Source organism: Falco punctatus, assembly GCF_963210335.1.
Source record: "Falco punctatus genome assembly, chromosome: 5".
NCBI lineage: Eukaryota > Metazoa > Chordata > Aves > Falconiformes > Falconidae > Falco > Falco punctatus.
Window position 1 is genome coordinate 37,438,210 of NC_137584.1, and position 12,929 is coordinate 37,451,138.

At 37.9% G+C, this 12,929-nt stretch overlaps 1 protein-coding gene across 1 annotated transcript in view; it reads right to left on the reverse strand.

Moving 5' to 3' along the window:
- Positions 1 to 10: 10 nt before the first annotated feature.
- Positions 11 to 12,929, reverse strand: part of LOC308064280 (WD repeat and coiled-coil-containing protein-like) — a 36,384-nt gene continuing 23,465 nt past the window's right edge. Inside the window, exon 3 of the mRNA XM_080388513.1 lies at positions 11 to 11,922. Within this exon, the coding sequence (XP_080244639.1) occupies positions 11,756 to 11,922 (167 nt within the window). The 3' untranslated portion in view covers positions 11 to 11,755. The remainder of the gene's footprint in view (positions 11,923 to 12,929) is intronic.

A 12,929-nucleotide genomic window follows, 5' to 3' on the forward strand; every position in this document is an offset into this window, starting at 1 on the left:
ATGGCCCATCCGTGTGGCTCTCGGTGAGGCCTGAGAAGGGACCGACGGAGAGACGAGGCGCCTTAGGCGGGGGTGTCGTGTCCCCGGTGTGGAGTAGTCCCATGGCGGAAGGGGCGCCTGGGGGCTCGGGCAGCAGTGGTGTGGCGGGCCCGGCCTCGCTGCCGGGTTCAGGTCGCGCCCTGGGGCTGGAGGGCGGTAGGAGAGGTAGCTCCTGCCAGCCGCCAGGTAGGGCACCGGTGTGAACGCGAAGCCTCCGAGTTTCAAGAGTTACTTGGATCCTTCTGCACAAGAGAAAGATACAGAATGAGCTGTGTGCCTGCTTTGTTTTGTGTTTGTTGATTTTGGGTTTTTTTCCTTGGGAGATCACATTTAAGTGAAGAAAGCACATAAATATACATAACTACTCCAATAAAACTTCTGTCTTGATTGCCTTGGGTGTAAGTTCTTAGAGGAGTCTCAGGCCCTTTAAAAGTTAATTCCATTGCGAGACTGTGCTACTTTGTCATGACTCAATACTGCAGAGCAGTCTGATCATCGTAATTTTTGAAACCCACAGTTCTGATATGTGATGTTGAAAGACTGGTAAAGGTGCCTTACAGGGCTGATAAAGGTGTGAAAAAAACGCTTGAAATGGTTGCAAGGTCAGATATGTTGGTAGCTCAAACTTACCCAAGAGAACACTAGGTGGTGACTTGGCTATATTGCATGAGTGCCTTTACAAAGATAAACAAAAAAAAATCAGACCTAAGGAGTTCTTTATGTTAGTGGAGGAAGGTTTAACAAGAGCCATGGATTTATTCAAATACATAAGACACAGCTGTGAGTTTGGTTGACCCCTGTAAAAAATTGCCAGCAGAGCAGATTCTCTACCCCTGTCTTCAAGTTAAAATTTGGTGAGTTTCAGGGACATCTTATTTGAATGCAGGTTTTGCATCAGCTGCAGAGAAAATTCTGAGCTCAATAAATGGATTTTCCGTTAAATTCAATGGCCTGCGGTGTATTATAGGTGAGGGTATCTATGTATCTGTGGGAAACAAGGTAAAATTCCATGTACTGTCTGTATCCAAAAAAGCTCAACATAATTTCATTGTTGTATACCTGACAGAGCACCTGCAAGATGCAGAAAGATAGGTTGATGTGTTTGAGAAGACTCCAAGGAGTTAGAACTCTTACGTGATTATACTGGCAAAGGTTTGTGGAAGATAAATTGCTGCCGTTCAAAGTGAAAATAGTTAGTTTCCAGGTTCCTTTGGAAGCATGTTCAGCAAATAAGTGGCCATGGGATAGAGACAGGGATGGCTAGAGGTCCGGAGTAGGATTTGTTTGAACTGTTGTGGTTTTTAAATGGAAGAGAATCTTTCTGCGAGCTTCAGGCACTTGATGCTGTGAGTTGCAGTAAATAAATGAATAAAAGACAGATTTGAGATAATAGATTTCCAAGGTTGCATTTTTAGTTTAGAAAGATAAGCAGTGGACCCATATGCCAGATTTGCTGTGTTGCTCTACAAATACACTCAGGTGTATGAGAATTTATCAGAAAATGAACAAACACAGTTTTGCAGGTTTTTTTCTCTTTTTTCCTATTCCTCTTTCATTAAGAACAGGCAGGGTGCAACTGTAAAGAGAACAATCCAAAACTAGCCCAGAACTGAAAGGGAGATCTGAAAAATTTCATTTAGAAATCTATTCATATGTTCCCAATATATCTTAATATACTCTCAGGGTTAGGGGATTAGTATACTATGCCTTTCAGAGAGGTGAGCAAAGATGAGCTGGGCTTGAGTCATGGCAATGATGATCGTTTTATTTGCTCTTGTTCTTTTAGCTCTGGGAAGTACTCACTCAGCACAGTTACAAGAATGGAACAGCACTAGGAATTTCTGCTCTCTTTTGCCTGCGCCTGTGCAGTACCTGGTGGGTTGTTAAGGGTTGTTTTCCAGTTCCACTCCCTTCTCTCTGCAGGATTGCATCTGCTTGAACACTCAGCACTGTATGACATCAGTTGTTGGCATAGAAGGTGCCTGGGGTGCTTGTTCCTGTGCATTGCAGAGGGTAAAACGGAGCCTGTGCTTTCAATCTTGTCCTCAAATAAAAGTGACCGAAAAATATATCCTAAGGCACTAATGCTATGCCCTGTGATTTTTTTAGATTGATGGTGATGCAGTTTGAAAGTGCTGTCAAGTAATCTATAATAAATAAGGTAATTTCTGGGGACATGTTTCAGCAGCGAGGCTCACTGTGTAGCGTTTTCACTTGGTGCCTGTGAGCCTGAGCCACCAGGGAGCTTTACTGGGCAGTAACCATCTGTGGAGTATAGTTTTATTCCTGTAATCTCACAAAGAATCTTATTTAACAGTAATGATTTCACATTCTACTCTTTTCATATAAGCTTAAATTGACCATCCATATTAATACACAGAAATAAACATTTAAAAACTGTTTTATCAGGTGGAGAGACCACAACTCAAGAATCCCTCAGAAGATATTTTCACATTAAATGTTTGTTTCCTATGCCTATAATTATATAAGTATTCTTAAAGACTTTTATTTTCATAACATAAATTCTCTCACATGTATGTATAAATGCTGTTCTGCAAGTGAGCTGAAAATATCACCAAAACTTGTAGTTATTTGTAAATTATGGTTAGTTATATAATGTTTTGATTGCAACAGGATTGTATCAGCCTACCAGAGTGCCAGGATGGTGTATAGGTAGCTATTATTACCCCTGGGCATTTATTTCCATCCCCAGCAGTGTGTATCTTATTTGCGTAACCACAGGCAGGTTATTTTGCGATGTAGAACAGCATGAAAATTGCTGCAGGCGGCTTGGCCAGCAGCCACTAGCCATGGCTAGTCACACAGCCATGATGTGCATAGCCACAGCGGTTATTTCTCAGTAGCTGTAATGCAAATACACATCTCTTGTTTTCTTTCTTTTTTTCCCCAGACTTTTCAAGCTGTTTACTGCTGATATATATGATGCATCTGTTACTTCAGGGATTTAAATGATGCAGAACCCCTTAGGAGATGTATATAAGGTAGGAAGTGGGGCAATGAAATTATGCAAGGAAAAGTGTTTAAAAAGCTGAAATTATAGAAAGCATCTCCCTATGGTCATGCTCATTTAAAGCACACCTTTTGTCTTTTAAAAATATGTGCTTGCATTGGGTCAGGTTTGTTCTTAAACACTGACCAGCCTCACAAATCTGTTCTCGGTCCCTGCACTGAGAACAGATTTGCATTCTCATAACTTAATTTGTTGCATCATTTGAGCATCTGCTTTTCAAATTAGATTGAAACACAACATTAATAAAATATAGTACAGTCTGAGAAAGAAGAGTTATAAATACCTGTTAAAGGGAAAGAATGGCAGGGAAAGGTGAAATGGATGCGATGGGGAGACACGCTGTGGAGTTGCTTATGCATGCTATGGATTTTTTTTCTTTGCTCTTATTGAATATGTATGCATTCAAAGAACATAATGTTATAAGGCAAAAGAATTTGAAGATACTTCCTGTTAACTTCACAAGCATATTTTTTTTAAAAATATATTAATCTAGGTTATGGACATTAATGGATGATCAAGTTGATCTCATCATTGTATTTCTTAATGGGAAAATGTAATGAGGCACTGTCATGTAATTGAGACCCCTAACATATGACGTGGTAAAGCCTAAGATCAGTAGCTAAAAGGTACAGAAGTTTTCTGTGCTTTTTCTTATTAGATTAAAAATGTTTCTTCTTAATTTTGGGAGGTGTTTAGTAATAAAGGTAATATAAGATGAAAATTTTTTCAGAAGATTACCTAGACCTGAGCCAATATCATGCTGTTACAAGAAGGCAGGCATGGCTGTGGGATGTGTGAGCAGAATCATTGAGTGTTAGACACAAGTATCTTGCCTGTTCTCCTTGGCTGAGCCCAACGGGGTCACAATACTTCCATTGCATAGGCAGAGCTGAATTTTGCTCTCTGTAGCATGAGGTCTTTTGGGGGTTCCTTGTGGCTCCAGGCTTTGAGGAATGGAGAGGATCAGTGAAAATTTGGGGGGCTGGGACCGTGACAAAGTGAGTGGCAATTACTGCTTTTCTCTGCAGCAGTAGCTACCATGCCTCATCTCCTAAAGCAGGTAGCACGCCACACCCCTTGAAGCCTGCCTCAGCAGGCTGGACTTTGGCAGGTCCAACACTTTGCTGATTGCTGTAGAGACAAAGGAGATGCAGGCTGTTGTCTAAGTTAGTTTTCAAACAGCTGATTGTTACCTACACCAGGAAGAAGGCATGGGCAATGGTAGAACACTCATACAGGAACGTTTTGTCACCTCCTGCAGTTGTTCGTGCTGTGGCAGCCTACTTTTTCTGTACACAAAAACATACACCAGTGCTTTTTCTATGCCTGAAACAGACCTTCAACTAAATTCTACTAACTCTACTGCAGTTTAAGACAGATACTGAATGCTAGTGTAGGGCAGAGGAGCAAGAGGTCCAGGGTGGATGTCTGTGAAAGAAATTGAAGGAGTCATGTTGCTTAGAGAAGACTAAAGGGAGACATAATGGATGTAACTGTTTTCAAGTATTTAACAGACAGCTGTAGAAGACAAAGGACATACATTGTGAATAGTCACAATCTCTGCTTTGAGGCAGGAAAAGGGATCTTCCAGTCTGTTAGCATAAAGCTCTGTGTCAAACTATTGTACTTGTGCTGCTGTGAAAGTGCTAAGAGGTAAAAATTATCTCCTGACTAGTCACACAGTTTGTTGTGTACCATAAATAACATGCAAAACAAAAATATCATGTATATTAAAAATGAGATAGCTTTTTGAAAGTGTTTCCATTTTAAAATTGGTTTGCGTAAAACAATTACATTGCAAATAAGGATTTTCGATGTGACAGTGTTCCTTGGGAATCGTCTTTCCAAGAACATTTTCAGGCATACCTCTTCAGAACAAATATGCTCTTTTAAATTACACATCCTTGTAATGGTGGTTAGTCCAGAACCAAGCTCATATACAAATCACATCCTTACAGGTATTTAAAAATACCATGTGAGAGAGATTGTTCAGTTCTTAATGTTTCTAGTAGGCACCCTGGAGTTCCCTTTTACTTATGCCACCATATGTAGATCTCTTTTCTCCTCAATAAATCTTGCTGTGAGAACCCTTTCTTATGGCAGTAAACAATTCAGGCCTAGATACTTCTGTCTCCTACAGTTGCATTTTCTATTTTCCTTTTATGTAACTAATCTGCAAAAGCACTGCTTTCATCTTTGCTGCTTCTCAGGTTAATCCTACATTTCAGGCATGCTGTTATGCACAGTTTTCTTTCATGCTATTAACAGGTACAAGTGTTCTGAGGTAACAGTGTATCAATGAAGATCAGTGCAGCTACATTTTGTGTTGATAACAATATCATTGATACCTAAATAAAATTTTAATAAGGAAAGATAGACATGGGAACAGAAATTAACAGCTGTATGCAAGTTACATGAGCATAAGAGTATTTACAAACTGAGTGTGAAATCATGACTTGTTTGAAGTTAAAAGAAATTCTGACAGTAATTTGCAGTGGAGCCAGTATTTTGACTTACACTTTTTTTCCTTATTTGACTTATTTTTAAGTAAACTAAGTTTCTGAGTGAAGGACAAGAAGGGGAACAGTTAGCATCATACTTAAAAATCAAATTGTGACTAATTTGTTAATTGTAGGTTATGCTGTCTGTGGTAGGTAAAATGTAAAGAAATACAATTTGCCTTATTGTAAAATGCACTGAAACGTTAAGCTTCAAAAGTAATTTATTGATAATTACAGAGACACATAATTCACTGATAGATAAAGGGTATGAGATATGATAGCATTGGGCATGTTAGTAAGTCACTGGTGTGACTTAAGAATCATGATGACTTCTCTACTATGCTGGCACAACTGTGCAGCTGAGCTGTAGGTTCAATTGAGAAACTGACCTGCTTTACCAGTAGTTTGGTGGGTCTTTTCAACCATATAAATTTTGGGGTCCATACATTTCCATCCAGTGACTGCAGGGGTTGAAGGGAGAATGAGAAGGCCTTTCACCTGTATCACTTTGGAAAACTTCATCTCAGCTTCCCACAGCTAAGTTTCAATTAGGACACTAGAGCTTTTCTCATGTGGCAAAAGTTTATGTTTTGATTGCTGAAATTGGTACATTATTGTGAATTTTGTACAATTTTTTTAAAAATAATCTTTGTGAACTGTGCCTTTCTGTACTGCCTTTTATATTTTTGAAATGTATCAAGTATGTTTGATGTGAAGGAAGTGACTGTTGCCCCTAAAGCAAACTAATGGTTTGTATTTGCCTGAAGTTTTGGTTCATTTTCATCTGTAGTATTACACCATGGTGTTTAGATGTATGGCTCTCCTGACTGCGTACTCCCTTGTCTGCTAAGATATGGTGCCTTCTGACAAGTGGGATGGATCCTTGCCAAAGGACAGAGGTTGTTGAGTACTAATGGTTTTAACTGGCAAGTCTGTATAACACTGCAAATGTCACCTCCTGTGCAGGAGGTCTTTCTGTGCCAGTGCTGAACTTGGCAGCACATGCCTCCAAACATTTGATCACACCTGGTTGTTCACATATATGTGTCAAATAATAGTGGAGGAAAGGGAAGCATAAAGTTCGAGGGCAGTGTTGGCTCCCTGCAAGCAGAGGCTGAATTGCACTGAGCACTTTGGTAACTCATATCAGAGGTACCCAAATGTCATTAGCTGGGAGATAATGGAAGACCTTTACTTGTCCATTAGATAACAGCACCAGCAGCAAAATACTGAATCTCAGCAAAGTGAGTTTGCATTTTAACATAAAGATTGTGAAATTGCCTCAGTCTGTTAGAAAAATGAAGTCATAATATTCACTAATGAACATACGTATAAACATACAAATTTACTATTGACATGTAAAACACTAATACTTCTGTTGTATGGGACAATGGAAAATAAATTCATACTTTCATGTGCAAAATTGCATAACCCATGGGATTTACCTCACCTGACTTCACATGCTTAAAAGTTAGGTCAGATGAGTCCAGGTTTAATTCACTGGTTTTGTAATTGCAATCTGGTACCATATGTTGGCTTTTTAAGAACAAGTTTGATAAACGTTTGTCAGGAGTTACTTAAGAATAATTGGCACTGTCCTGGGTTAGAAAGAAAGACTCTTCAGCTACATATTAGATGGGGAAAATGCTCCAATGCTTGGGGGTTGCTGTTAAGATAGGAAAACCTGAAAGTAAAAATGGCTAAAAATATGTTAATTGTCCAAGCTGAGAAAACATAGATAAAAATGAGAACTGGGAGAAAGGCAGTTAGGTTTGATGATACTATTTATACTGTTTTAGTGGTTGAAGACATATTAAAGGGAATTAATACTTAAGATTTTTCACGTGAGTGTAGATAAGACTATTCAGGAGTAGTAGAGGATAAAAGGGAAGAACTAGTTGAGGGTCATGCAGGGCCTACTTTATATGCTTCCTGCAGCAATCTCTCACTGTTTAGCTATTATGAAGAATATCAAAGTAGTATTTCATTGTGCAAACTCAGCATCATAGATTGGCCAGCAGAATTTCAACTGACTTTGATTTTGTTGCATTTAATTTTTATATTGTTTTATTACTGTTCTCACAAAATTGTTTTCAAAATCAAAAAAGAAAAAGCCTATCTGGCATATAGAACTTGTGTTGTTAGCATTTTCTCAAGAAGTGGGTCAATACAAGAAACCAGGAAGAGTGAAGCAGACTGCTGCATGCTTAGCAGCAAAGTTATGGAAAACGTAAGGCAAGTTGTATTTTAACTTTACTTCAAAGCAGATTGTACTTTTAAGTAAAGATATACCAACTCTAAAAATATACTAGGATGCATATAAATGTGCTGGATAAATATGCAGAGTAATTAAAATGGAAATTTAGACTTTCTGGTATGTTGTTTATTCCCCACAGGGGAAATGTTTTGGAGGAGCTGGTACACCATTTAGTCTTCTGAGCGCCACTGGTACTGCATACTGAGTGTAGTCATTCTGCTTTGACTTCTAATTTAAGCTCCTAGTCTTCCCTCTTTCCTCTCTTTTAATTACAGAAGGCAGACTCTCCTACTGGGTGACTGTGGACCAGGAACATAGCACCAGTAGTCTCATTCTTACTCCAGAGGAGCTCATCCTTTCTGCTGGTCAAATAAGGAACCTAAAAAGGGGGGTGGGCTTAGTGCCATCATGAAATTTAGGTGATCTGAACAGCTCTGCTTTTTCTAAACAGATTGATTTTGGCCCTATAAAACAGCACTTCTGGAGGATGGTGAATTCTTCTCAGTCTGTGCTTTTCTCCTTTTCACAGCCTACTGTCTGCTCAACTAATTTAGTACAAACTCTATCTTTCCACATGCCTTTATCACTGTTTGTGCAAAAATCTTCTGTACAGCTTGTGCTTAATAGAACAGTCATATCTCTCTACTTCACTGATTCTCCATCTGTTCTCCATTCAAACCAAAGCTGAAAATTTATCCTCTGCTTTGCATAAATCTCTTCAGCACTTCTTCCAGTGCTTTTATTACTTTCAATTTTAACTTTACAGCTCTGTGATAGACACTATATAAGATAGTTCTGCACTGCACTCCTAAATCATTACCTGAAAACAAATATTTTCTCATTCAATTGGTGTCCATTTTAATGTGTATGATTTAAACATTCATTTTCAAATAGATGCACGTAATAGTGTGTTTATAATTGGGGGGGGGAGGGCAGTGCTATTATTTAACATTATACAGTTTTGATTGATATATAGTATATATTTTCTTAAGCTTTCCTATAAAATTGTAGGTGACCAGCAGGATGAATTGGGGTCCTCATTTGTTACCAGATTAATTGTGCTGGGTGATGATAGCACCTTCAAGTAGATCAGTTCCTACTTAGGTTCAGTAACCCTTGAATCATACAGCAGGCAAAAACAATGTTACCAAAGTATAACAAATCCAAATTAAGCATCATTAAACATTACAGAACTAAGTTTTTTAATTTTACAGCCAGTTATTCCCTGAAACTAATTGTTTTGTCATCTAAAATCCATGGAACTGAACTGAACCAAACCAAACCAAACTGAACCAATCCAAACCAAACTTTGATAGCCATTCAAAGAAGCTCTTTTCACTCCTGATCTTCTCAACATTTAGATTGTTTTATAGAAGAGTAATACATGAAAAATTAAAATGGTAGCGTGACAGACTGACAATGAAGTATGTAGTGATAAGTGTAAGTTCTGAGGCATCTTTGATGCCTGGATACTCGCTGATCTCTGCTAAGATTTTCACTTTCTCAGAATTCCCCTTTTGGCTGTTTCAACAGCACTAAGGCATGAAGATGTCAAAAGGTGGAACATGAGTATTTCTGTAGCAATGAGGAAGTCCTTATGAATAATGTATGTAATGAACTCAAGGAAACTATACGGGAAAAATCAAAAGTGTCTTGTTATCAACCCATTTTTCTTCAAGTTTGTATGTTTAGAATGCAGGACTGTTCCATGTAACATATTTTTTCTGTTTCATTAACCTTATTTCAATTGGACCAAACTATGAGACTACCACCCTTGGGGGATACTATTTGTGAGAAAAATTTCCTTTTACTTCTTCCTTTCATTGAGCCTAAGTAGTCTTCTAAAAGGTATCCTCCCATCATTCTAATCAGTTATAATTAAGTTTTATCTTACTTGGCCATAGTGTAAGTATTGTAAATACCAGGTACTGTTGTGAGACACAAGGATATTGTTCAAATATATTTGGAAGATTAGAAACATCTGCTGCTTTGAAATGTGCAATGTCATTTAGAAATCTGATAATGCCCTCCCTCACCATACTAAGTCTGTGAACTTCTGTGTTAACTTCTTTGATTTCAATGATTTGTGCTGATTTCAGTGAAGGAAAGCATGACTTAAACCAAATCTTGAAGCAGTAATAATACAAATACCTTTTTGAACACAATTTTAATGCAAAGTAGCAGGCAATCCAATTAACCAAATAACTGTAAAGTAATAGATACGTTTAATGATTAGAAGGTCAAATTAATTTTGTTTTGTTTGACGTTTTTTGTTAGTTTTGTTTTGATTTTCCCCACAAGCAGGAATGCTTCTCAAGGCTACTTAAAAATATCTTTGCAAACAAGGTAGTACAAATATACCCAGCTACATTGCATACCTGTGGATGTGGGCAATTTGGAATGATGATTCCTTTGTCTCTGGGAGGATACTTTAAGCTAATGAATTGCAACTGTTTCCATCTTTCAGGAACTGAAACTGTTCTTCATGAGATTTCTGGCTGCATCACTGGAAAGGTACTACTGCCAAACCTCCAAACACATTAAGTGTCTTCAGACCATAGATCTACCTTCTTGATCCAGCCTTCATTTGGAATGAAGTATTGTAACTTGGTTTTAGCGTATCTGTGCCCTATAAACAGGCTTGCCATGGTTCCCAGGCAGGGAAAAAAGAGTCTCCAGAAGTATTAACAAAATTCAAAATGCACAGTATGAAATATAAGTCTTAATAGTAGCTTAAATAATTCTCATCCCTTTTGTGTTTCCCTGAATGTGCAGGGTGAAGCAGGCATGCCTTTCCATGGTTTCTGCTGGAGCCTGTCCAGTCGTACCAGATGTGGGCCTCACATGTGTAGCTACTCATTCATTAAACTTTACCCATGTCTTTGCATTTAGGGGAAGAAAAATTAGGAAGTTCATTTAGCTCTTCCTTTATGCTTATTTCTGTCACCATAATCATGAAAGTTCAGTTTTCATGAATCTGCCTGCCTGCTTCTCAGATGTACCTGTATTGTGTCTTGTCTCTGAGGGTGAGCTTCATCTAACTAAATGAAAATATTTGTATTTATATTGGTCAACCTAGCTTGCTTTTGCAGCCGGTGAAAAGGAATAGGCACTTACTTACTTAGTAGGGATGGTTCACCACAATCAGTTTGAAATCTACATTAGGGCATGAGAAATCTGCTATGGAAGTGCTTTTCCTTTTTTTTAACTGATCATACCAGAGTTTAGATTACAAGTGCAGTGTAGACACCTGCATTTAGCCAAATGAAATTGATGTTCAGTGTCTTTGATCCTTAACTTACCTTGCAAGGTTTTTTCTTTCTCTTCTGTGTGCATGTATAGTTCTACATGCTGTGTAAGATACTGACAGGAGACAGTGATACAACCTTTTTAGTAATTGAACATTTTCCTATAAAAATTAAGCATTTCTGAAAACGTTGCAGGTTTCCATGGGATCCAGCTGGAACAGAAAAGAGCCTGAAGCAGTTTTCTTTTATTTTTTTTTCCCCTTCCCAGTTTTCCTTAATGAATATAAATGCTCTTTAGTTGTATTTTCTTCAGCTTTTGTGTGGACTGTACACCAGTATTAGCTAGATTTGTTGTTACCGCATATGATTTTTAGCATAATATTGTTTCTCCAAGAACACCCTGACCACAATTAAAGTAGAGGCTAGTCTCTGCTCCAGTCCACTGGCAGCCAATAACAACAGCTGTGGTGAACTTCACTCTAGGTCTGATCCTTCAGAAGAAATCATGAGGGTCCATCCAACCCTAGGATTTAGCTATAGTGCAACCGTGCCACAGATTTTACAGTTAAAATACATTGAAAGTAGTGAAAACAGCTTTCTAGTCATTCCATTTCTGACACTGCAGAATGTCTTTGTATTGTATTAGAAAAGAAAGTCATTAATGTTCTTTGTTCAGAAGTTATGTCACACTGCTTGGTGGTCGCGTTGAAATGCTTTTTTTGTAGGAGTGACCTCCACAGACTTCTGAACTGTCAGTTCCATCCCTTATAATTATCTCTTGTGTTGCTTTGAATATTAATGGCACAAAGCCGTCCTTGTCTGCAGTGAGCACAATCCAAGAAGAACCTACAAAAGTTAAGCAAAAAAAGAAAATGAGTGTACTGCTCTGGTTATGTAAAATGTATAAGCATGTTTTAAAAAGTCAGCCAGCACCCAGCAGAGCAGGCTTTCTTTTTGTGCACTAAAGCCTTATTACACTAATGACATTAAGATCTGACAATCCATGCTAAAGACACCTTTGTGTAAATGCAAAGGGAGGCTAAATGAAAGGTCTTGAGAGGTCTGAGGCATTTTGTCCCTTATTTAAATTAAGTTGAAAAACAAAGTGCATCTTTGCTAATTCTGATAAATTATATCTTCATTTTCTGAAAACTCAGCCAGTCTTTCCATGCTGACTTTTGTTCTAGTGACATCTACTTCTGCTTATCCTTTTTGCTCATCTGCTCTATCCAAATGATGAAGAGATCATAAAACCTGAAAAAGTTGGCAAAGAAAATGATTGTGCTGTATTTGTTCTAGAAGGAAGAAGCATTTTCCATCTCCTTTACTGTCAAGCCATGATTGTTCAGTATGTTTTCAAATTCATATAGCAAACAGAAGTTACACCTTGAAGATAATTTACAAAAGCTGATATAATAAAATTTCTTGTCCTTTATTCATTTATCGAATCTTCTCATAAAGAGAATGAACAAAAACTGAATCACATTTTTAATCCTTTTTTTTTTCCTGGGGAAAAAAAAGAGACAAGATTGAAAAACAAAGACATCAAAATCATTCAGGTTGAGCTTCTGTATTGCATAGAAGCAGAAAATAAACCTATCCCTCCCCCTTTGTTTTTTACTTTCCTTTGCAAGTCAGCTTGAACATGAAGCTATATGTACCATATATATTTTTTCTAGTGAATTATCTGTTCCCTTTCGGACTGGATATTGCAGTTCTTCTAGAAAACAGTGTCTTCTCTATTTTGTCTTTTTTTCAGTTTGAAAAAGTCTCTGGCAACTGAAAAGCATTGTGGGAGCCTTTGTATCACATGTTTTTCTTAGAGCGTGTAATCCTGTTATTACTGAGCAGGG